Genomic DNA, 24,366 nt, shown 5'->3' on the forward strand with positions numbered 1-24,366 from the left:
AGTAATTTACAACATTAACAATTTCTGATTCATTTGATGTTATTTTAAATGGACAAAAAATGTGATTTCTTTCAAAAACAAGGACATTTCTAAGTGACCCCAAACATTTGAATGGTAGTGAATTTCTTACTATAAAGGCTGAAAAATGGGTGGATTGCAAACCAGGTAGTGTGTGGGTGTTGTGTCACTTTGTGCCAGTGGATGATATCACCAGTCGATATTGACTTGAGTTACGGTGGCGTTTCCCACGCCACTCCTTCAATCACATCAACATAACTCCAGCCTCACTATATCTACATGTCATTAAACAAATAAAGTAGACAGACATTTGCAGGGGAAAAAAATAGATTTATTGTAGGACACAGTGTACATCTTATGATTCAATTATTATGAACCATCAATATTTCAATTTCATTTTCCAATGTGATCGGTGTGTGTTTTAACATTTAAATTTAAGTCATTAAGCAGACGCTCCTATCCAGGGCATCGTACAGTATTGATTCCTACATTTTCATACTGGTCCCCCTTGGGAATTGAACCCACAACCTTGGTGTTGCAAGCGCCATGCTCTCCCAACTGAGCTACACGGGACATCATTAGACCTCATAGAAAACATCTGGTTCTTGGCTTCAATTGTCTTTATTTTTCTCCAAATTGAGCTAGAGAAAGAGAACGGAGTGTAAAACATCAGACTTTAACAAAAATGACAATCAGCCATATAAGATTAAAGGACATGCGAGACATACAGACACAGACAACCAAAGACAAACAGCAGTTGAAGGTCAATTGACATTAATACGTGTCATACCTCTCTGAGGTCCATCGCATCACACAGCATGTAGCGGATTCTGGGGGACGTCCTCTTTTTCTTAATGATCACCACAATCTGCTTGTAGTGCTGATCCATTCTGGGCTGTGGAAGTATAGACTGCTATTAGTGATCACATTTATAAATCAGAAAGACAAACAGACAAGAGACAGACGATATGTAGTTGTACCTCAGCCTCCTGAGAATCCTCCTCTAAGTCCTTGCCGATGGTGAAGAGTAATGTGCACAGGCCCTCCAGTGAACCATCATCACCATTCTTTAGTAGCTTTACAATGCAGTTGTGCATGACGGTCTCCATAATCATCTTTAGCTTGAACAACTCGCACATGAACTTGATGTTGCAAAGCAACTCCCGTTGCCCCTCTGCCTTCGTCTCCTCCAGCCCCTCACTCAGTCGCTGTCGGTCCTCCTTCTGGAAGGAATCAGGGAGATTTGGTGAGCCTGCCTTGAACTAATGAAAATTGCATTGGACTAAACAAGGTACAAGTTAGTGAGTTGTTACACGCGTTACAATGATCAGTTGAAGGGAATAAATTCTTCAATGTAAGGTTAACGGCTAGGAGACCAAAAGTGATAGGGGGCTTCATGACCACAATCCCGGACGATCTACAGTCGTGGCCAAAAGTGTTGAGAATGACACAAATATTAATTTTCACAAAGTCTGCTGCCTCAGTTTGTGTGATGGCAATTTGCATATACTCCAGAATGTTATGAAGAGTGATCAGATGAATTGCAATTAATTGCAAAGTCCCTATTTGCCATGCAAATGAACTGAATCCCCCCAAAACATTTCCACTGTAGCACTGCCACAAAAGGATCAGCTGACATCATGTCAGTGATTCTCTCATTAACACAGGTGTGAGTGTTGGCGAGGAAAAGGCTGAAGATAACTCTGTCATAATGATTGCGTTCGAATAACAGACTGGAAGCTTCAAAAGGAGGGTGGTGCTTGTAATCATTGTTCTTCCTCTGTCAACCATGGTTACCTGCAAGGATCTGCAAGGATCATTGCTTTGCACAAAAAAGGCTTCACTGGCAAGGATATTGCTGCCAGTAAGATTGCACCTAAATCAACCATTTATCGGATCATCAAGAACTTCAAGGAGAGCGGTTCAATTGTTGTGAAGAAGGCTTCAGGGTGCCCAAGAAAGTCCAGCAAGCGCCAGGACCGTCTCCTAAAGTTGATTCAACTGCGGGATCGGGGCACCACCAGTACAAAGCTTGCTCAGGAATGGTAGCAGGCAGGTGTGAGTGCATCTGCACATCTGCACAGGGATTGGCCTGCTGAGGGTGGGGATAAAATCATTTTCTCTGATGAATCCCCTTTCCGATTGTTTGGGGCATCCGGAAAAAAGCTTGTCCGGAGAAGACCAGGTGAGCGCTACCATCAGTCCTGTGTCATGCCAACAGTAAAGCATCCTGAGACCATTCATATGTGGTGGGGTTGCTTCTCAGCCAAGGGAGTGGGCTCACTCACAATTTTGCCTAAGAACACAGCCATGAATAAAGAATGGTACCAACACATCCTCCGAGAGCAACTTCTTCCAACCATCCAGGAACAGTTTGATGACGAACAATGTCTTTTCCAGCATGATGGAGCACCTTGCCATAAGGCAAAAGTGATAACTAAGTGGCTCGGGGAACAAAACATTGATATTTTGGGTCCATGGCCAGGAAACTCCCCAGACCTTAATCCCATTGAGAACTTGTAGTCAATCCACAAGAGGCGGGTGGACAAACAAAAACCCACAAATTCTGACAAACTCCAAGCATTGATTATGCAAGAATGGGCTGCCATCAGTCAGAATGTGGCCCAGAAGTTAATTGACAGCATGCTAGGGCAGATTGCAGAGGTCTTGAAAAAGAAGGGTCAACACTGCAAATATTGACTTGTTGCATCAACTTCATGTAATTGTCAATAAAAGACAACTTATGAAATGCTTGTAATTATGCTTCAGTATTCCATAGTAACATCTGACAAAAATATCTAAAGACACTGAGGCCGCAGACTTTATGAAAATTAATATTTGTCTCATTCTCAAAACTTTTGGCCACAACTGTCCTTCCCCAGAGTCAGATGAACTCATGGATACCATTTGTATGTTTTGGTGTTCAGTTTGAAGGAAGTTGCTGGGTAGCTTTAGCGCAATGACAAAGTCTAATAGACTTCCAGTTATTGCTCTAATGCTACTTAGCAACTTCCTTCAAACGGAACACTGAGGCATACAAATGGTATCCACGAGTTCATCTGACTCTGGGAAAGTAGGGCTTCATTGGCAAAATCTCAAACTATCCCTTTAAATCAAATACAATTGTTAAGAAAGCATAAGGCATTTGAGGAGAAATTATGTTCATGTAATGTATACTCAACAAAAATATAAAACGCAACATGTAAAGTGTTGGTACCATGTTTCATGAGCTGAAATCAAAGATCCCAGAAATGTTCCATATGCACAAAAAGCTTATTTCATATGTTGTGCAGAAATGTGTTTACATCCCCATTCACCTGACTGGTGTGGAATATCAAGAAGCTGATTAACTACTTATGGCTGCAGGGGCAGTATTGAGTAGCTTGGATGAAAGGTGCCCAGAGTAAACGGCCTGCTCCTCAGTCCCAGTTGCAAATATATGCATATTATTAGTATTATTGGATAGAAACCACTCTGACGTTTCTAAAACTGTTTGAATGATGTCTGTGAGTATAACAGAACTCATATGGCAGGCAAAAACCTGAGAAGAAATCCAAACAGGAAGTGAGAAATCTGAGGTTGGTATATTTTCAACCCAGGCCCTATTGAATTCACATTGGTATGTGAATGAAGTTGCACTTCCTATGGATTCCACTAGATGTCAACCATCTTTAGAAACTTGAATGGGGCTTCTACTGTGTTGTGGGACTGAATAAGAGCTGAATGAGTGAGGTTACTGGCGGAGAGACATTTCCTGGTCACGCGCATTCCACATAATATCGACTTGCTCCTCTCAACACAAAGGAATTCTCCGGTTGGAACATTAGTGAAGATTTATAATAATAACATCATAATGATTGATTCTATACTTAGTTTGAAATTTTTCTTCGACCTGTAATATAACTTTTTGAAGTTTTTGTCCGAAGTACACGAGCGTTTGGATTTGTATACCTAACGCGCTAACAAAAGAAGATACTTGGACATAAATAACGGACATTATCGAACAAATCAAGCATTTATTGTGGAACTAGGATTCCTGTGAGTACATTCTGATGAAGATCATCAAAGGTAAGGGAATATTTATCATGTAATTTCTGGTTTCTGTTGACTCCAACATGGCGGCTAATTTGATTATTTTTCTGAGCGCCGTCTCAGATTATTGCATGGTTTGCTTAATCTGTAAAGTATTTTTGAAATCTGACACAGCGGTTGCATTAAGGAGAGGTATATCTTTAACTTGTATTATCATCTACATTTATGATGTGTATTTCTGTTGAATCGATGTGGTTATGCAAAATCACTGGATGTTTTTGGAACTTCTGAACGTAACACGCCAATGTAAACTCAGTTTTTTTTATATAAATATGAACTTTATCAAACAAAACATACATGCATTGTGTAACATGAAGTCCTATGAGTGTCATCTGATGAATATCATCAAAGGATAGTGATTAATTTTATCTCTATTTGTGCTTTTTGTGACTCCTATCTTTGGCTGGAAAAATGGCTGTGTTTATTTTGTGGCTTGGTGGTGACCTAACATAATCGTCTGTGGTGCTTTCGCTGTAAAGTATATTTGAAATTAGACACTGTGGTGGGATTAACAACAATATTACCTTTAAAAAGGTATAAAATGTATGTTTGAGGAATTTTAATTATGAGATTTCTGTTGTTTTGAATTTGGCGCCCTGCACTTTCACTGGCTGTTGTCATTTCACTTCATATCATCCCGTTAACGTGATTGCAGTCCTAAGAAGTTTTTAAACAGCATGATCATTACACAGGTGCACCTTGTAATGGGGAAAATAAAAAGGCCACAACACAATGCCACAGATGTCTCAAGTTGAAGCAGGGTGCAATTGTCATGCTGACTGAAGGAATGTCCACCAGAGCTGTTGCCAGAGAATTTAAAGTTAATTTCTCCACCATAAGCCGTTGTTTTAGAGAATTTGGTGGTATGGGCAACCGGCCTCACAACTGCAGACCACATATATGGCGTATGGGCGAGCAGTTTGCTGATGTCAACGTTGTGAAATGAGTGCCCTATGATGGCGGTGGGGTTATGGTATAGGCAAGCTGAGGACAACAAACACAATTGCATTTTATCGATGACAATTTGAATGCAGAGACACTGTGACGACATCCTGAGGCTCATTGTCGTGCCATTCATCCGCCGCCATCACCTCATGTTTCAGCATGATAATACATGGCCCCATGTCGCAAGGATCTGTACACAATTCATGGAAGCTGAAAATGTCCCAGTTCTTCCATTGTCTGCATACTCAGACATCACCCACTGAGTATGTCTGAGATGCTCTGGATCGATGTGTACGTCAGCCTGTTGCAGTTCCCGCAAATATCCAGCAAACATCGTACAGCCATTGAAGAGGAGTGGGACAACATTCCACAGGCCACAATCAACAGCCTGATCAACTCTTTGTGAAGGAGATGTGTCGCGCTGCATGAGGCAAATGGTGGTCACACCAGATACTGACTGGTTTTCTGATCCATGCACTTACTTTTTAATTAAAAAAAAGGTATCTGTGACAAGTCATGTAAGGTATAATATTCCCAGTCATGTGGAATCCATAGATTAGAGCTTAACCTCTCTAGGGTACGTGAGACGGTAGCATCCCACCTCTTCAACAGCCAGTGAAACTGCAGGGCGTCAAATTCAAAACAACTGAAATCTCATAATTAAAGTTCCTCAAACATACATGTATTTTACACCATTTTAAAAGATACACTTGTTGTAAATCCAGCCACAGTGTTTGATTTCAAAAAGGCTTTACGACGAAAGCAAACCAAACGATTATGTTAGGTGAGTGCCTATTCACAGAATAACACAGCCGTTTTTCCAGGAAAGAGAGGATTCACAAAAGGCAGAAATATAGATAAAATTAATCACTAACCTTTGATGATCTTCATCAGATGACACTCATAGGACTTCATGTTACACAATACATGTATGTTTTGTTCGGTAAAGTTCATATTTATATCCAAAAATCTGAGTTTACATTGGCACCTTACGTTCAGAAGTTCCAAAACATACTTTGAGTTTGCAGAGAGCGACATCAATTTACAGGAATACTCATAATAAACATTGCTAAAAGATATAACTATTATGCATGGAAATTTAGATGCACTTCTCCTTAATGCAGATTTGTGTCAGATTTCAAAAAAGCTTTACGGAAAAAGCAAACCATGCAATAATCTGAGTCGGCGCTCAGAGCCCAATCAAGACACAAATATATCCGCCATATTATGCAGTCAACAAAAGTCATAAATAGCATTATAAATCTTCACTTACCTTTGCTGATCTTCGTCGGAATGCACTCCCAGGACTCCCACAAGAAATGTTTGTTTTGTTCGGTAATGTCCATCATTTATGTCCAAATAGTTACTTTTGTTAGCGCGTTTGGTAAACAAATCCAAAGTCACGAAGCGCATTCACTAAAAGCAGACGAAATGTCAAAAAGTTCCGTATAACAGTCAGTAGAAACATGTCAAATGATGTATTGAATCAATCTTTAGGATGTTTTTAACATCAATCTTCAATAATGTTCCAACTGGAGAATTCGATTGTCTTCAGAAGTGCGATGGAACAGAGCTCCCTCTCATGTGAACGCGCATGGTCAGCTCTGGGGCAGACTTTACTTATTCCCTTCTCCTTCGGCCCCACTTCACAGTAGAAGCATCAGACAAGGTTCTAAAGACTGTTGACATCTAGTGGAAGCCTTAGGAAGTGCAACATTACCAATATCCCACTGTATCTTCAATAGGAGCAATTGAAAAATCGACTAACCTCAGATTTCCCACTTCCTGGTTGGATTTTTTTCTCAGATTTTTGCCTGCCATATGAGTTCTGTTATACTCACAGACATCATTCAAACAGTTTTAGAAACATCAGAGTGTTTTTTATCCAAATCTACTAATAATATGCATATTCTAGCTTTTATGGCTTTGTAGCAGGCTGTTTACTCTGGGCATGCTTTTCATCCGGATGTGAAAATACTGCCCCCTACCCCAAAGAAGTTAATGAATTTATTTAAATTGACTGATATGAACTGTAACTCCGTAAAATCTTTGAAATTGTTGCATGTTGCGTTTTCTTTTCTTGTTCAGTATAGATCAAGTGCAAGTAATTTTGACATCAAAATGTTGGTCTACCTCAGTGATCGCGTCCAGTTCTCTCTGCATATCCTTTAAGATCTTACTATTGTCTTTCTCAAAGCCCTTCTGGCATCGGTTCAGTAGCAGCTTGCGGAAAGGTACTGTCACTCCGGGTACTTTCAGCTGAAAAGGCAGGATATGTGGGAGGTAAAACTCATTGAAGGTTGATGGGTTGTTATTGTGTCAGAGAGAGCAAGATGGACAGAGAGAAGGAAAAAGACAAAAACAAGTCATTTTTTGTGATCACCTCTGGGATTAAGACGGTGAGAAATAGACAGAAAACTTTAACATGTAGACTTACCCCCATGAGTTGGTGATGGTGGCACACCTTGGCGTAGACATCAGCGTAGGTAGGGTATTCAATGGCATTCTTATATATGCGGTCAATAAAGCCCTTGAGTTTGTCCTCTGTGTCAATGGTAAATGCACTCACTACCTTCATCGACTGATGGAAGTTCTTAGGAGTCAGCCTGTCCAGGATGTCATCCATTTGTGCATATATTTCCTCTGTCTTCACTGTATCTAGGTCCACAAAGTCCTCCTTCAAGTCATAAATCAGGAGGCAGGTGGGGGAGTAAACAAACAATATAGAACCAGGAGCTTATTACTAAACACACATTTTCTGGACAGATCTTACCAGGTCCTTTTCTTCCACCTCCTGTCTGTCAATAGAAGTGATGGCTGTGAGAGAGGGCGAGAGAGAGAGACAATCTGGGATTGGTACATTAATTTTAATTAAATTATAAATATAGCCATTGATTCTTCAGGAACATGGGTTAGAAATGCCATGTGAGCTTAGTTCAACTTTCTCATTCTACCACAAACCAAAATATGAGCTTATATAAAAACTTGTTTGTAAATCAACACATAGCTTCAAAAAACAAAACACAATAATTTTGATCTCATGGATGGTCAGTCCTCGTCCTCCATAGCACTGGCTAAGAGGTTGAGAGAAGTTACATTTCTCCAGCTCCATCCCTCAGCTGTTTATCCCAAAAAGTGGTGGGTTGACCAGTTGTTGCCCCTGATTGCCCCCGATAAGCTAGAGGTCTTTGGGCCAATTGTGCTGTAATGGTCATGCTTACTGTATGGTTCCAGCATTTCTTCAACTGTTGAAAAAAAAAGAAAAAAGAATGTTATGTCTGAAGGAATCTGGTTTATGCTAAAACAAATAGTACAGCTATAATCCTTAATGAGTACCTATTTCATAAAACATCTTAAATTGTCTCTTGGAGGTATTTTCAAATAGCTTTTGGATTTTAGTGGCATATATCCTCTTCACTTTTCCAAAAGCCTCAATGATGCTGGGCAATTTCTACAGACACACAAATAAACATTCAGTAAATCAGAAACCGTACAAATCCAATTCAGAAAGACAGTAAATACACTGATGAAATGGTAAAACACAAGGTGTTCACAAGTAAATACACTGATGAAATGGTAAAACACAAGGTGTCCACAAGTAAATACACTGATGAAATGGTAAAACACAAGGTGTCCATATAAATAGTTACAGTGAAACCTAAGAGCCCATCATCATTGTCTCTGATTGTATTCACCCTGTGTGTTACAAAGTGGGGTTAAAATGGATTAAATCTTAACTCTGTAAAAAAATCCAAGTGTAAGATCAATTCTAAACATAAAAATGTTATAAAAATCTCCCCATTTTCCATATTTTGTTACGTTACAGACTTATTCTAAAATGTTATTTAAAAAAAATCCTCATCAATCTACACACAATACCCCATAATGACAAAGGGAAAACATAAGTATTCAGACCCTTTGCTATGAGACTCGAAATTGAGCTCAGGTGCATCATGTTTCCATTGATCATTCTTGCTGTTTCAATAACTTGATTGGAGTCCACTTGTGGTAAATTCAATTGATTGGACATGATTTGGAAAGACACACACCTGAATATATATAAGGTCCCAAAATTGACAGTGCATGTCAGAGCAAAAACCAAGCCATGAGGTTGAAGGAATTGTCCGTAGAGCTCCGAAACAGGATTGTGTCAAGGCACGGATCTGGAGCAGGATACCAAAACATTTCTGCACCATTGAAGGTCCCCAATAACACAGTGGCCTCCATCATTCTTAAATGAAAGACGTTTGGAACCACCAAGAATCTTCTTAGAGCTGGCCACCGGGCCAAACTGAGCAATCGGGAGAGAAGATAATTTGTCAGGGAGGTGACCAAGAACCCGATGGTCACTCTGAAAGAGCTCCAGAGTTCCCCTGTGGAGGAATCTTCCAGAAGGACAACCATCTCTGCAGCACTCCACCAATCAGGCCTTTATGGTAGTGGCTAGATGAAAGCCACTCCTCAGTAAAAAAAATATGACTGCCCGCTTGGAGTTTGCCAAAAGGCACCTAAAGGATGATGAAACCAACATTGAACTCTTTGGCCCGAATGCCAAATGTCACATCTGGAGGAAACCTGGAAGCATCCCTACGGTGAAGCATGGAGGTGACAGCATCATGCTGTGGGGATGTTGTTCAGCAGCAGGAACTGGGAGAATAGTCAGGAATGAGGGAAAGATGAACGGAGCAAAGTACACAGAGATCCTTGATGAAAACCTGCCCCAGAGCGCTCAGGACCTCAGACTGGGTTCACCTTCCAACAGAACAATGACCCTAAGCACATAGCCAAGACAACGCAGGAGTGGCTTCGGGACAATTTTCTGAATGTCCTTGAGTGGGCCAGCCAGAGCCGGGACTTGAACCCAATCGAACATCTCTGGAGACCTGAAAATAGCTGTGCAGCGACGCTCCCCAACCTGACAGAGCTTCAGAGGATCTGCAGAGAAGAATGTGAGAAACTCCAGTACAGGTGTGTGTCACGCCTTGACCTTAGAGATCCTTTTAATTCTCTATTTGGTTATGTCAGGGTGTGACTAGGGTGGGCAATCTGTTTTCTATTTCTTTGTTGGTCAGGTATGGTTCCCAATCAGAGGCAGCTGTCTATCGTTGTCTCTGATTGGGGATCATACTTATAGGCAGCCTTTTTCCACCTGTAGTTGGTGGGATCTTGTTTTTGGTACTGTGCTGTTTATCCCTACTAGACGTTACGTTTCATTTTGTATTTGTTGTTTATTCAGTGTTCATTTAATAAATTAAAATGTACGCCTACCACGCTGAACCTTGGTCCGATCTTTCCATCGACGAGCGTAACAGTGTGCCAAGGTTTGAGAAGCCTTGAGGAGACTCAAGGCTGTAATCGCTGCCAAAGGTGCTTCAACAAAGTACTGAGTAAAGAGTCTGAATACTTATGTAAATGTGATAGTTCCGTTTCTTTTTTTACATTTGCATAAAAAACATTTTATACATTTTGCTTTGTCATTATGGGGTATTGTGTGTAGATTGATGAGGGGAAAAAACTATTTAATACATTTTAGAACAAGGCTTTAACGTAACAAAATGTGGAAAAAGTGAAGGGGTCTAAATACGCTGTACGCATGGCATGCACCACTTAGTGCTCCCTAGTGGTGCAGCGGTCTATTACTATACCTTTATTTCAACAAGGAACACAGACTGAGACTGATGTCTCTTTTACAGCTGGGCCCTGCATATACATGTTTACACATACAGTTTAGGTACAATGGTTAGAAAAACTAAAGACAAACAAAACGATCACAGATAAACACCAAAAAAAAAAAAAAAAGTACAGCAACAGATTTCATTTACACATAGGTTATTCTACTAACAGCACAAGAACTTGCATTACCTGAAAGCCATACAAAAATAAAAAAGCCCCAATAAATATTTAAAATGAGCAAGGGGGACAAGAGTCTCAAGTTTAAGTTTAGTCTGCAGGCTATTCCATAGGCAAGAAGCGTAACAGAAAAGGCAGCCATACCCAACTCTGTGGAAATCGCATGGGCCTCAAGTGTAATCCATGCTTGAGACCTGGTTTTAGGAATTCTAATTCTAATATTGATGAGTGATGATAAATAAGAAGGTAGCTTCTTCAGAAGTGCTTTATAGACAAGGCATGTTGTTCTCGTCTCACGACTACGAAGTCCAACCCACATTACGATATAAAACACAGTGGTGAGTTCTGTAGCTAGCACCCGTAATAAACCTAAGTGCGCAATGATAAGTAGAATCCAGCGATTTAAGTGTTGATGCCGTAGCATGCATGTAAATAATATCCCCATAATCTATAACAGACATAAAAGTAGCTTGCACAATTTGTCTTCTATTTGTAGAGGACAAGCATGTCCTGTTTCTATAGAGGAAGCCTAGCTTGATTTTTAGCCGTTTACAAAGTTCATCAATATGCATTTTAAAAGACAGTTTATCATCCAAACATGTCCCTAAGTATTTATATGCAGAGACCTGATTAACTCGAGAACCATCTAAGCTCGTAAGTGCAAGTGTATTTTCAACCAACTTTTTGAACCTATTAAAAAAATCATAGAATGTGTTTTCTTAGCATTTAAAACAAGTTTCAGCTGTATAAAAGGCCCTTGTAATATCTTAAAATCTGTTTCCAATAGTGATAATGCTTGGTTAGCCGTTAAAGCGATAGAGTACATGTCAGTGTCATCAGCATATAAATGAATTTGACACTTTCTTATCTCATCACCGATATTGTTTATGTAAAGAGTGGATAGTAATGGACCAAGTATAGAACTTTGTGGGACCCCTTTAACCAACTCCAATGGCTCTGACTGGATGTCGTCGACTCTAACAGCCTGACTTCTATCCTTTAGATAGTCATGAAAAACGACAGGCATCCAGTCCCAGTCCTATTGACGACAGCTTACCCAAAAGTATCGCATGGTCTACAGTGTCAAAAGCTTTAGATAAATCTATGAACAAGACGGTACAGTACTGAGTCTAGGCAGTCCCTGATTCGAATCCAGGCTGTATCACATCCGGCCGTGATTAGGAATCCCACAGGGGGACGCACAATTGGCCCAGCGTCATCCATGTCCTACATTTTTATTTTATTTTTAATCCCAGAAGGCCGTTTGCCTTCTGGTAGGCCGTCATTGTAAATAAGAATTTGTTCTTAACGGACTTGCCTAGTTAAATAAAATAATAATCCAGTCAGGCCTTTAGAGTTTACCATTTCGAATTTTGGGGTTTTGTAGGCTAGGCTTCCTACTTTGTTATTTAGATTTATGGATTAAGCCTTCTTTCCCTAAGGAGTCATTCTGATTTTGTTCCCAATGATCAGTGCTTTAGTTTAATATGTCACTGTCTAGCAGTCTACATTCTGAACTTGCGATGCACCTGACTGTCCATGTTTTTCCATGTGAAATAGCCTTATGATGTGAACATTTGAAAATAACCAATAACCTGCCTAACCAGCCTGAGGAGGCCTATAACTCCATTCCTATTCTATTCAGAGTTTATAGAAATTAATTGAATTGGAAAAGAGCCATTATGGTTATGCCAGGCTACTAAAGCAATGCATGTCTGTTGAAATTTGAAATAAATCCAGCTGCACTACTACTCAGCCAGTCAGTACTGCTCATATCGATGCTACATAGGCCGTTTTCAAAACGAGAAGTTGCTTTTAGGGGAAGTCGCTCTTTAAAGACCTAATGTGTGGTTTTGAGTGGTCTCAAGACCACTAGATGAAGAGTCCATGGGCCCCTTCTTCAATTGTAAGAAACTCAAGTCAATTTTTAAACTTGAGTACAATAGAGTACAGTATAGCATAGTACTGTAGAATACAGTACAGCATATTATAGACATCTATGTTTTGGCCAATTATAGATCTTGGAGGATTGAAGCCCCCCCTGCTGGCTATGAATCTCAATACTTTAAAAACGTTCTCCTGAAGTGTGCACTTGTCCACATGGTAGGTCCTCTGTAGCTCAGTTGGTAGAGCATGGGACACGCAACTTTTAAAATGGAGATAACCTCAATGGCGCTGCCCATGCCGTCACAGACGCCAAGATGAGAAAGTGTTTTAAAATGTTTTTATTACAAAAATCATGAATTGCTTTATTTTCAAACTTGAAGTTTAGGTGTCAGAGTTTGGGACAGCCACCTTAATATAAATAGGTGTATAAACAATGACTTTGTACAATATTAATTTAACAATATGTTTTTTAATGCCTTGAATTGCATTAGAACACATTATGTAAATAAATGTCCCATGTTTGAAGAGTTGTTTGTTGTTTATCGTTTTTTGGGGGTGGGACTGTAATTTGCACCACTTCTGTAGATTCATCCATATACATACTTTACCCCTCATTCTTCTAATTTTTATATTTTCTACATTGTAGAATAATAGTGAAGACATTAAAACTATGAAATAACACATATGGAATCGTGTAGTAACCAAAAAAATGATGTTAAACAAATCAAAATATATTTTAGATTATTCAAAGTAGCCACCCTTTCTTTGCCTTGACAGCTTTGCAAACTCTTGGCATTGCCTCAACCACCCTCACTAACAGTCTTGAAGGAGTTCCCACATATGTTGAGTATTTGTTGGCTGCTTTTCCTTCACTCCGCGGTCTAACTCATCCCAAACCATCTCAATTGGGTTGAGGTCGGGTGATTGTGGAGGCCAGGTCATCTGATGAATTCTAAATAAGTCACACAGTGTCACCAGCAAAGCACCACCACACCTCCTCATCCATGCTTCATGGTAGAAACTACACATGGAGATCATCCGTTCACCTACTCTGCATCTCACAAAGACACAGTGGTTGGAACCAAAAATCTCAAATTTGGACATATTTCCACCGGCCTATTGTCCATTGCTTGTGTTTCTTGGCCCAAGCAAGACTCTTCTTCTTATTGGTCATTTAGTAGTGGTTTCTTTGCAGTAATTTGACCATGTAGGTCTGATTCACGCTGTCTCCTCTGAACAGTTGATATTGAGATGTGTCTGTTACTTGAACTCTGTGAAGCATTTATTTGGGATACAATTTCTGAGGCTGGTAACTCTAATGAACTTATCCTCTGCAGCAGAGGTAACTCTGGATCTTCCGTTCCTGTGGCGGTCCTCATGAGAGCCAGTTGCATCATAGCGCTTGATGGTTTTTGCAAGTGCACTTGAAAATCTTTCAAAGTTCGTGAAATATTCTGGATTGACTGACCTTTATGTCTTAAAGTAATGATGGACTGTCATTTCTCTTTGCTTATTATTTGAGCTGTTCTTGCCATAATATGGACTTTTACCAAATAGGGCTATCTTCTGTAAACTACCCCTACCTTGTCACAACAACTGATTGGCACAAACGCATTATGAAGGAAAGAAATGAGAAAATGAGCTTTTAACAAGGCACACCTGTTAATTGAAATGCATTCCAGGTGACCATCTCATGAAACTGGTTGAGAGAATGCCAAGAGTGTGCAAAGCTGTCAAGGCAAAGGGTGGCTATTTTGAAGAATATCAAATATAAAATATATTTTGATTTGTTCAACACTCTTTTGGTTACTACATGATTCCATGTGTTATTTCATAGTTTTGATGTCTTCACTATTATTCTACAATGTGGAAAATAGTAAAAATAAAGTAAAACCTATGAATGAGTAGGTGTATCCAACTTTTGACTGGTACCGTATATGGAAATATTACCCACCGCAAAATAATCCAAGGGGGTGAACACTTATGTAAAGAACGATATGTATGACTACCAATACAGAGAAGTAATTGCTATTGGTTCAAACTGATCGAAAAATGTTAACTTCTTAATATCAATGGTCAATCTGTCTTTTGAAATCCTGTAACACTTTTATTAGAGAGCTCCTGATCTTACCTGGAAGAAATGAGGGACGTCCTCTATGTGTGGAAGCTGCCTAGCCTCTGTTTCAGTCATCTTCAGCTCATCGAGCTCCTTCTCGAGTGTCTGTATGAGTCCCTCAGCCTCACTCACCATCTCCTTCTCTTTGGCTTGGATCCACTCTCTCACCTCTGAGCACCTTGTCTCAATCAATTTGGTGAAAAACCTCTCACCGTCCTCCAGTGTAGCCTGAGATAAGCACTGTCAAAAGATAGAGAGCGAGAAAGAGTTGTCCATTTCAAGGTGTTTGTCTCAGAAAGTTTGGTAAGCATCTGCTTTGTTCCGACTCTCCACACTTCCCCCAAACTTGCATACTCCCTGTCTTGATTATAATTGAAATGCATTGGCTGGAGGGAGTTAAATCCATCATTGTTAAATCCATTACGGGGAGTGTGCAACTGCACACTTTGGGAGAACGGTGGAGATTAACAGAGCCATGGGATGAATATCAATTGTACTTGCTCGATTCCTCATTGAAGGAAAAGAAACTCCGGACCTTATACAGTATGACGTGATTCACCTGACAGGACCAGAGTTTTTCTAATCAGGTCACATGGTTTAAAAAAAACTTCTGGAAAAACTCCTGGCCTTGGGGAAGATGAAAACCTTGTCAAGCTGCTGCAACCTTGAACTTGTTCATATGAAGGATCTTTTAAAAGCAGGACTGGGGGGGGGGGTGCATAATATGTTAGACTACGCAGCTTCTGATGTAAGTAGCTTAGTTGATTAAACTGAAAAATAGTATTGTTTCCATGCAATATAGCATGTCAGATCGCAAATGTATAGGTGTATAGGCTTTCACGTGTATGTAAGAGTTTTTGCTTGTTTTTGTTGGGAGTAATGTGTTATCAGCTTGTTAAATAAATACCAGAGCGAAGTGGAGAGCGCGACTTGAGCTTGTTGCGTTGTGCCCGATATGAGCAACCTGTGATTTCCGTGAATCTGATTGGTCAAGATATGCAAAGAGCCTGCAGCAGCACTCCAATGTGAAGGTTAGAGAAAATGTGCAAGAGTTGACAAATCATGAGGCAAATCGGTAACAAAAAAAAACAGAACTTTGCCCCCCTTTTTAACACTTAACTCTGTGCAATAGAAATTCTTATTTTCGTTACAAAACGTTTTGCAATGGAATCCGACTAATAAATACACCCCTGATGTCTGACCTTTAGAGACTCCACTTCCTGTCTCAGTTTCTGTAGCTCCTCCTCTCTCTCCTGGATTATCTGCTGGCATGTTTTAAAGGGCACACTAACCTTTTTCTGTGGACAAACATACAGACAGTTGTAATTGGCATCACACAATGGACCAAAACATATCCCTTTGTGATACATACATCAGCATGGTCATTATTCAGGTTGAAATATGTCTATCTACACCAGCTGATGGGTAAAGCCTGCAACATTTCTATGTACCTCTTATCCTTAGCCTATTACGGTATCCCATGAATACCTTCTTGGTAGCCCGCCCTGCAGAGTCTGTCTCATGGTCTTCAGCTTTCAGCTTATCATCATGAGGACATACGTTCTCCTGTAGTGGTGTAAATATGCTAACCAGCTCCTGTTGCTTCATGGGTGATGACTTATAATGAGGCCGCAAAACAGGTTCCGTTTCTGCAGGTCCAGTGTGATCGTCAGCATCATCGTCAGCTTGCAGTCTGATCTTCTCCATCTTTTCAGCAAGCTGGGGTATTTCGGTCTAGAGAGAAAATGCGTACACACCCCCCCACCACACACACAACATTATTAATATTACATAAAAGACAATGCAATAATGAATCAATTATAGAACTTTACAGAACTGTAATTCCTGAAATGGATGCATATGTGGCAGTGTGATGTTGTTCCCCTAGATCATGCACCAAGTTGCACACAAGGACCAATTCAAATAGACCAGGTCAAGAGAGGATGTTAATAATTTGATAATAATAATAATTATTCAGTGTATTTTTTTAAAATTGAATTACAGCTGCATAGCTAATGTTTTTCTTTGGTGGTGTACACATTTTCATATCAATATTGTACATACATGTGATTGTAAAAGTTTTGTATATTTCAGTTTGGTCCATCGTGGGTTATCTGTATTTCCATACCCCCTTATTGTTCTGTTTTGCCTGAACTTCAGCTAGCAAGGTATGTTGTCCTTGGCTCCGAAATTGTTTAATATAAAACCATCATAATGTTACACAATGTACTGTTAGACCTCCAGTTGTGGCAGCGTCCTAATTAAAAGTACACAACGCAACACATACAAACGACATATTACGGCTTTAGAGCATAGAGCAAAAAAAAGAGACAACCAGGAAGTTAGATATGGATGTTAAAAGAAGAAAGAAGAATAACTGGTCATACCTTTCGGGGATCCATCACATTTTGCAGCATGCTTGTGATTCTGGGGGAGGTTGTCCTATTCTTCACAATCTTCTCAATCTGGTTACAGTACTCATCCATTCTGGGCTGTGGAAGTAGACAGCCCAAGTGAATGCTTTTGACTGATTTATAGATTTGAATCTATTGGATGAATCTATCAGATCATCTGTGCTAAAAAATGATGCACTGTACTAATTAAATGCCATTGATTTTGCTATCATGGATTTAAACTGAACAAAAAAGATAAAAAAACAGACAGATGGGAGTGATGGACAGAGAGAAACAATGTTGTACCCTGGCCAATTCCTTGCCGATGGTGGAGAGTAAGGTGCACAAACACTCCAGCGAATCCTCGTCGTGGTTCTTCAACAGCTTTACGATGGTGTCGTGCATGATGGCCTCCGTAATCATCTTCAACTTGTACAACTCGCACATGAACTGGATATTGCCTAGAGACTGCCTCCGACCCTTGGCCTTGACCTCCTCCAGCTCTTCCCTCAGTTGCTGGCCGTCCTCCTCCTGGAAGGAATCAGTAAACAAATTAAACTATACAATTTGTGACTAGTTAGATTTTCCAATGATCAATTCAGGGGAAGAACACCATGCAAGGTTAAGGAACATATTCAATGATGCATTAGAGCATCAGTGAAATGCTGAGGGATTAATATAATTTAGATCAGAATTTCTCAAAGTGTTGGTCTATAATGTAATGGGCAGTGCGTCTAAAGAGATGAATGTGATACCTTGGTGATGGCGTCCATCTTCTTCTGCGAGATTTCATGACTGTCCCTCCCCATGTTCTCAAAGTCTGTCTTGACTCGGTTCAGAAGTATCTTGCGGAAATTTAATGTCACTCCTGGTACGGCAGCCATGGGTACTTTGAGCTGAGGGGGGAAGATATGCGAGGGGGGTGGGGTAAAAACAAATTGGTGGGTGTGGTGCAGCAGGGCCAAGCCAGCACCAGGAATGTTGGCTTGGGGAACAAGCTCCAGCTGAGCACTGTTCCCTTACAAGGGTGTGGCAACACTCTAATTGACTACATAAAGACTTAAAGGTGTGCAACTCTCACCGCTGGGTAGAGCAGAATGGCTGAGACCTTTATTCATGCTTTTGTTTTCTAAATTTAAAGTCTAAGAGCCAGGATTTCATTTGCATTTTCTTACTATAAGCCTCTTTGTTTGCACCTGGCTCCTGTGCATTTACCTTTGAATCATTGCCTATGCCCGACTCCTTAGACCAGGGATCAGCAATTAGATTCAGCCGCGGGCTGATTTTTTTCTCTTTATAGGATGGTCGGGGGCCGGAACATAATTAGTATTAGTGACCGAAAGAAACCGGACTAAAACATTCATTTCAAAACTTGCTTACATTTGTATATGATCACGTGTATCTATTATGCGTGGAAACACTTGAACAGATTTCCAAAATTAAAATGACTTAGAGTTGATTTCCTAGTGTTTTTACAGTCAGTCATGTGCCCAACAATGAAAACAGATTTTATGAATAAAATGTAATTATAAATAAAAGACCTGCCAGTTGGGGAACACTGCCCTAGAAAGTGTTAAACCCTTTGCACTGTAACAGTTGATTAAAGGCAAAACCTGTAAGATTTCCAACTGTTCTCCATGTCTGGTCATTGGCATTTGACAAAAAAAATAGCAATCACCTCTGTGAGAGACAGACAAAATACAGACAGACGGAGAATTGTACAGATACAGACTTACCCCCATGAGGTAGTGGCACATGTTGGCATAGACCACAGAGCTGGCAGGGTGTGATATGGCCCTCTCATATATGAGGTCAGTGATGGCCCTCAGTTTGCCCTCTGTGTTAATGGTGAACTCAGTTATTGCATTCATTGATTGCTGGAAGTTGTTTTGAGTCACCCTATCCAGGATGTCATCCATTTGGGCATACAGTTCCTGTGTCTTCCCTGGCTCTGGATCCTGAAACTCCTTAAAGTTATAAGTTGGGGGCAGGTGAGCCAGTCACATACAGACATTCAAGTTATCAGCATGATATCACCAATAATATTAAATCAGGAGGGTATTACTGAACACACATGTACAGACTGTGTACATACAGTGGTTCCTCTTTTAAAACTGGCAGCGTACTGCGGCGCAGCTTGCATGGTGCTGCAGAATTCTATGGCACATTATTTAAGTGTGCCCCACTGGTATCATTAATGCTAAGTTAGTGCTAGTTTGACCACCAGAGGGCATTTGAGAAGCATTTGATAGCCTTCAATAACATCTGTACTAGACAATGCGGGCGCGTGGGAGACTAGGGTTCAATTCCCAAGAATTTGTTCTTAACTGATTCCATATGTGTTATTTCACAGTTGTGATGTATTCACTGTTATTCTACAATATGGAAAATAGTAAAAATAAAGAAACACTGGAATGAGTAGGTGTGTCCAAACTTTTGACTGGAACTTGCTTAATTAATTTGCTTAATATTATGGTGTTTCTATTCCAAGGAAAACAAAAAAAACCCTGGGTTTCCATTAGGATGAAACCGAAATCATGGCGCTTGTACAATGTTATTTTAATGTTAGGTTGGGATTACAGTACTGGGCTATTTAGCTAAAAATCCAGTCTCCTGCGGGCACGCGGGAGACTGGGGTTCAATTCCCCGATGGGGAGGAAGGACTTGGTTGTCCTTGTGAATAAGATTTTGTTCATAACTGACTTGCCTAGTTAAAAAAAAGGTTACACTAAGAGCATAACATTTCTACACCCTAATTTTCTAATTCTAGTCTAACTAATACCCAAACGGAGATTCAGTGAAAATAAAGATTTTATTGATTTATCAAGACCAGTCCCCATGCTTGTCTCAGAGCAGCGCAAAACGGTGCTAAAATAGTTGAAGGCCATTGCTTCAAATTCTATTGCTTCTATCTTCAATATGCTCTTTAAATAAACAAGACCTACACCACTTTTAACAGCACATTACTCAACACTAGTGAGAATCATGTTGCCTACGGTAGGCCTACAGTATATCGAAAAATATGACGTGACTCTCTGCCAATAATTGCATATAGAGAATTGGAGGATATTTCTGTAATTCAGTGATATTTATTCCCATAGTAATTCGTTATGGATCCATAACTAAATAAACATTGGCATTTTGAAAGAGTATTTCTTATCATTATTTTATTAATGAAAGCATAAAGATGCCATTATTAGTTACATTGTTTTAGTTTGAACGTGCAGACTGGCAGTAAGAACAGAACAGTGGGAACGTTTCCCAAGTCAGCGCCATTATTAGTGCAATGCCCCTTAAAGTGTTGCCAGTGTGGTGGGGGCCCGCCCCCCCTCTCCTCCCTTCCCCATGGGCTACGTCCGTCTTCTGTGCGCAGCTCTGCTGCCCATGCCGTGCCCCCTGTCCTCGTGCCTTAAACCTTACGCGCTTTCAGTGGATACAGCTGGAGAACTGCAAGGCAGTCCCATTGTGACCCACTCGGGTGCCATGATCAATATGACCAATATATATTGTCCTGCTAATAACAGGGTTAATAATATATCTGTGAGAATATCCAACAGGCTTTTATATAATTATAAACTAATAATAATAATTGCTTTGTTTAAAAAATAACAATATTTTGGAGATGATTTTGTTTTCAAATAACATAAAATGAGCGAGAAAAAGGAAATTCTTGAACATGGGGTGAGACATTGTTACTAATTTGTAAATAAAGTCAGTTTGTTATTTAGAATGATTTATTTCTGTTTTTAAGAGGGAGAAAAACCTACTGTCATCTATTGCGTCTCCCAGTCAAGACCGGCACGGGTATTGAACCAGCATCTGTAGCAACAGAGCTTGTGTCTTAGAACATTGCGCCATTCAGGCGCTGTACAATGTGACCTGTCGGGAGTGGCCTACAACAAAGAGCAAAATGATCCTAACAAAATAAAGTAATAAAAAGCTAAGTGTAACAACAGTTTAAGTAAGTAATAATGTAGTCGTGTACAATTACCAGTTTCTATTTAGGTTTGTGTCACCCATTCATTGTCAGTTAGAGACACAGTAGGACACAAAAGCACAATCAGTGCTCTAACTCCCCCTTGCTCTGGTCTGGAGCAATGAAGTGGTGATGCAGGGTACCATACTAAACCACAAATTACCGCTTAGTCCAGCGGTGTAAGCTTGCAACTTTTAAAGGAGGAACCACTGTACTAACTTGCCAGAGCTTACCAAGTCCTGTCTGCTGGAAGAGGGAGCTGGTGACTGGGCTTCTTGTTTGCGTGTCTTGCTCCCACTCATCTTTTTCTGTTGGCAAACACGCAGTGGTATTGAGGCAATAATACTGTGGTATTAGAACATTATTCTCTTTGTGATATACACTCTTCCTGAATCTTGGATTGTTCTTGAACTGTGTCTCTGCCTGTTCTGGTAGATGGATGGGGTCTGTGTAATCTTCACATGACCTCCAAAGTGCATTGTACAAAGTAGGCTACAGCTATTACTTCATAATAAGTCACATTTCTTTCTACATCTCCTCTATGTAGTTGAGTCACTGTAGACAGGAAATAGTTATTATCCATACCTTGTTCATGCTGACCAGGTGCTGATTTCTCAGCATATGTTTGCGGAGTATCTCCTCAGTATGTTTCCTCAGTATTTCCTCAGTATATGACTTGGAGTATATGACTATGTTTCCAGATCCAGTGTCATCAGCTTGCAGTCCAGTCTTTTCTATTTTTTCCACCACTTCATCAAGATTGGTGTTTGTATATAGCGCAGGTCTTGGGGTGTAGGTCTGTCTGCACTTAAGGCAGATGTGGTAGGGATCATTTTGGTGATCCTGAACCCAGTTACCAATACACACTTTACAGTAACTCTGTCCACAGGGAATACTCAGCGGATCCAGTAAACCTACACAGATTAGACAATTTAACTTTTTTTTATTCAAAAGTTCTATAGTTTCAGCCACCCTACTACAGCGAATTCGATACATACCAGAGTGTTAGATCTTTGCTATTACTACCAAGACTCGGTGTAATCTACTGCTGTCTCAGCTCAGCTGTTGGTTTCAATTCTCTGGAATCGTGAGGGGAGTGGCTTTCATATGTCAGGAAGAGGGGGGTGAGCTGCAGTGTTGCCATGTTCGTAGTTTTTCTGTAAATTGGGTCACTTTGAAAACGATGTCGCGGGTGAAATTGTATTGGTAGAGGGTTTTTGGGCTATTTCTAAGTTGCACCGCGGCCGCCATGGCATTTATCTTAAAATACATATATTTCAATGTGACCTGCTCTTGACTGTCAAGCAGTGATACAGGCTGTTGTTGAGTGAGGGCCGAGTGTGTTGAGAGAGCACTACAAGTAACGTGAGGCACGTGATCACGAGGAGCGAGCAGCACACTCGCAAATTGTGGCAACTTTGGGGTGGGTATAATTTGTGGAACGTTCCAACAGGAATCCGTTCCAAAAACTTCGTAAATAACAAGGTTGCCAACAAGCAACGCATAGAGTCGTATAACAGTAGAATGAGATACCGGGTAGGGAGTGAGCTATGTAATTACGTTTTTCACTCACCACGTTTATTCTGAAAAAAATTATCTTCGTTCTAGTAGCCTCCACCATTTCTCATTCGTTGGTTTAGTTATTATTTCCGGTGTTCCTGCATTTGCGGGTGAACTCTGTTGCGCCTCAATTGGGGAATCGCTGTGGTTGAAATGTAACTAATGACCGCACGCCCCAGTATTTTATTAGCTAGGTGGCTTGTACACAATTGTTACCGATGATACTGTATATACCTACTCGTACTACAGAAGCATGCATTGTATTTTGCCAAGTTCTCTCTGTGTTAATCCTTTTCCCCAAATATAGCAGGTAACTTGTGTCTATGTCGATGTTGTTGAGTTCATCTTGCCTAGTTAAATAAAGATAAAATAAATTAGAACATTTAAAATATATACGTTGACCTATTTCAGGTAACCCCAAGATGCTTGATTCACTACACCTGCTTTTGAATAACTTTCCAGTCGTTTTTGCTTTACATTCCGACTTTTGAACGTCTGTTTATTGGACATATATATTAGTGTCTAATAAAAAATAGCAACTTATGTAAAGCATCCCATCTGTGTTAAGGTTAAAGTGTGTGTGTGTGTGTGTGTGTATATATATATATATATATATATATATAAATATATATTATATATATATATATATATATATATATATACATGTGTGTGTAGTGTAGGTCTTCTTGATGTCCACTAGGTGTCAGCACAGCTTCAATAATGTCACACCAGGTTCACAACATGTTTTTCATGTGTAACAAATCAAATTGTATTTGTCACATGCACCGAATACTACATGTGTAGACCTTACAGTGAAATGCTGAAATGAAGCCCTTAACCAACAATTTAGTTGTAAGAAAAATGTGTTAAGTAAAAAATAAGAAATAAAAGTAACAAATAATTAAAGATCAGCAGTAAAATAAAAATAGCAAGGCTATATACATGGGGTACCGGTGTTCCTTTCAAGTCCAGTGGTGTAAATTACTTAACAAAAATGTATTTAAACTACTCCACTACATTTTGTTTATATCTGGGGATTTTTTTGTATCTGTACTTTTACTCTTTCTGTTTCTTTACAACATTCAATTTTACTTCGCCACATTTTTAAAGAAATTAATATATTTTTTACTCCATACAGTTTCCCGGGCACCCAAAAGTACTTTATGCATTTGAATGCTAAGCCGGACAGGAAAATGGTCCAATTCACACACTTATCAAGAGAACATCCCTACTGCCTCTGATCTAGCGGACTCACTAAACACAGGCTTCGTTTGTAAATTATGTCTGAGTGTTCCCATGGCTATTTCATAATTAAAAATACAAGAGAATTGTGCTGTCTGGTTTGCTTAATATATGGAAGGTCAAATAATTTATACTTTTACCACTGACACTTAAGTATCTTTTAACAATGAGGTTTACTTAGTATTTTACTGGTTCACTTTCACTTTTACTTGAGACATTTTCTATTAACATATCTTTACTTTTACTCAAGAATGACAATTGGGTACTTTTTCAACCACTGTTCAAGA

At 39.8% G+C, this 24,366-nt stretch overlaps 1 protein-coding gene across 6 annotated transcripts; it reads right to left on the bottom strand.

Annotated features, from left to right (window-relative positions):
• Positions 1-327: 327 nt before the first annotated feature.
• LOC112215709 lies at positions 328-22,942 on the bottom strand. Of its 6 annotated transcripts, none has more exons than XM_024375015.2 (18): positions 22,851-22,942; positions 21,863-22,191; positions 21,511-21,585; positions 19,038-19,268; positions 18,057-18,197; positions 17,608-17,832; positions 17,296-17,400; positions 16,397-16,642; positions 16,111-16,206; positions 14,924-15,148; positions 8,392-8,506; positions 8,277-8,300; positions 7,829-7,872; positions 7,493-7,732; positions 7,189-7,314; positions 999-1,241; positions 809-913; positions 328-659 (listed from the first exon to the last, which is right to left on the bottom strand). In XM_024375015.2, the coding sequence occupies exons 2-18, from the start codon at positions 21,896-21,898 to the stop codon at positions 630-632; spliced, it is 2,307 nt and encodes a 768-aa protein (XP_024230783.1). In that variant the 5' UTR covers positions 21,899-22,191; positions 22,851-22,942; the 3' UTR covers positions 328-629. The 6 variants fall into 6 exon arrangements, with proteins under 6 accessions (XP_024230783.1, XP_024230782.1, XP_024230777.1 ...); XM_024375014.2 differs by lacking the exon at positions 22,851-22,942 and adding an exon at positions 22,276-22,600; XM_024375009.2 differs by lacking the exon at positions 22,851-22,942 and having other exon boundaries at positions 19,038-19,259; positions 21,863-22,600.
• Positions 22,943-24,366: the final 1,424 nt, after the last annotated feature.

The sequence above is a fragment of the Oncorhynchus tshawytscha genome, linkage group LG16 (genome assembly GCF_018296145.1).
Source record: "Oncorhynchus tshawytscha isolate Ot180627B linkage group LG16, Otsh_v2.0, whole genome shotgun sequence".
In the NCBI taxonomy this organism is placed as follows: Eukaryota; Metazoa; Chordata; class Actinopteri; order Salmoniformes; family Salmonidae; genus Oncorhynchus; species Oncorhynchus tshawytscha.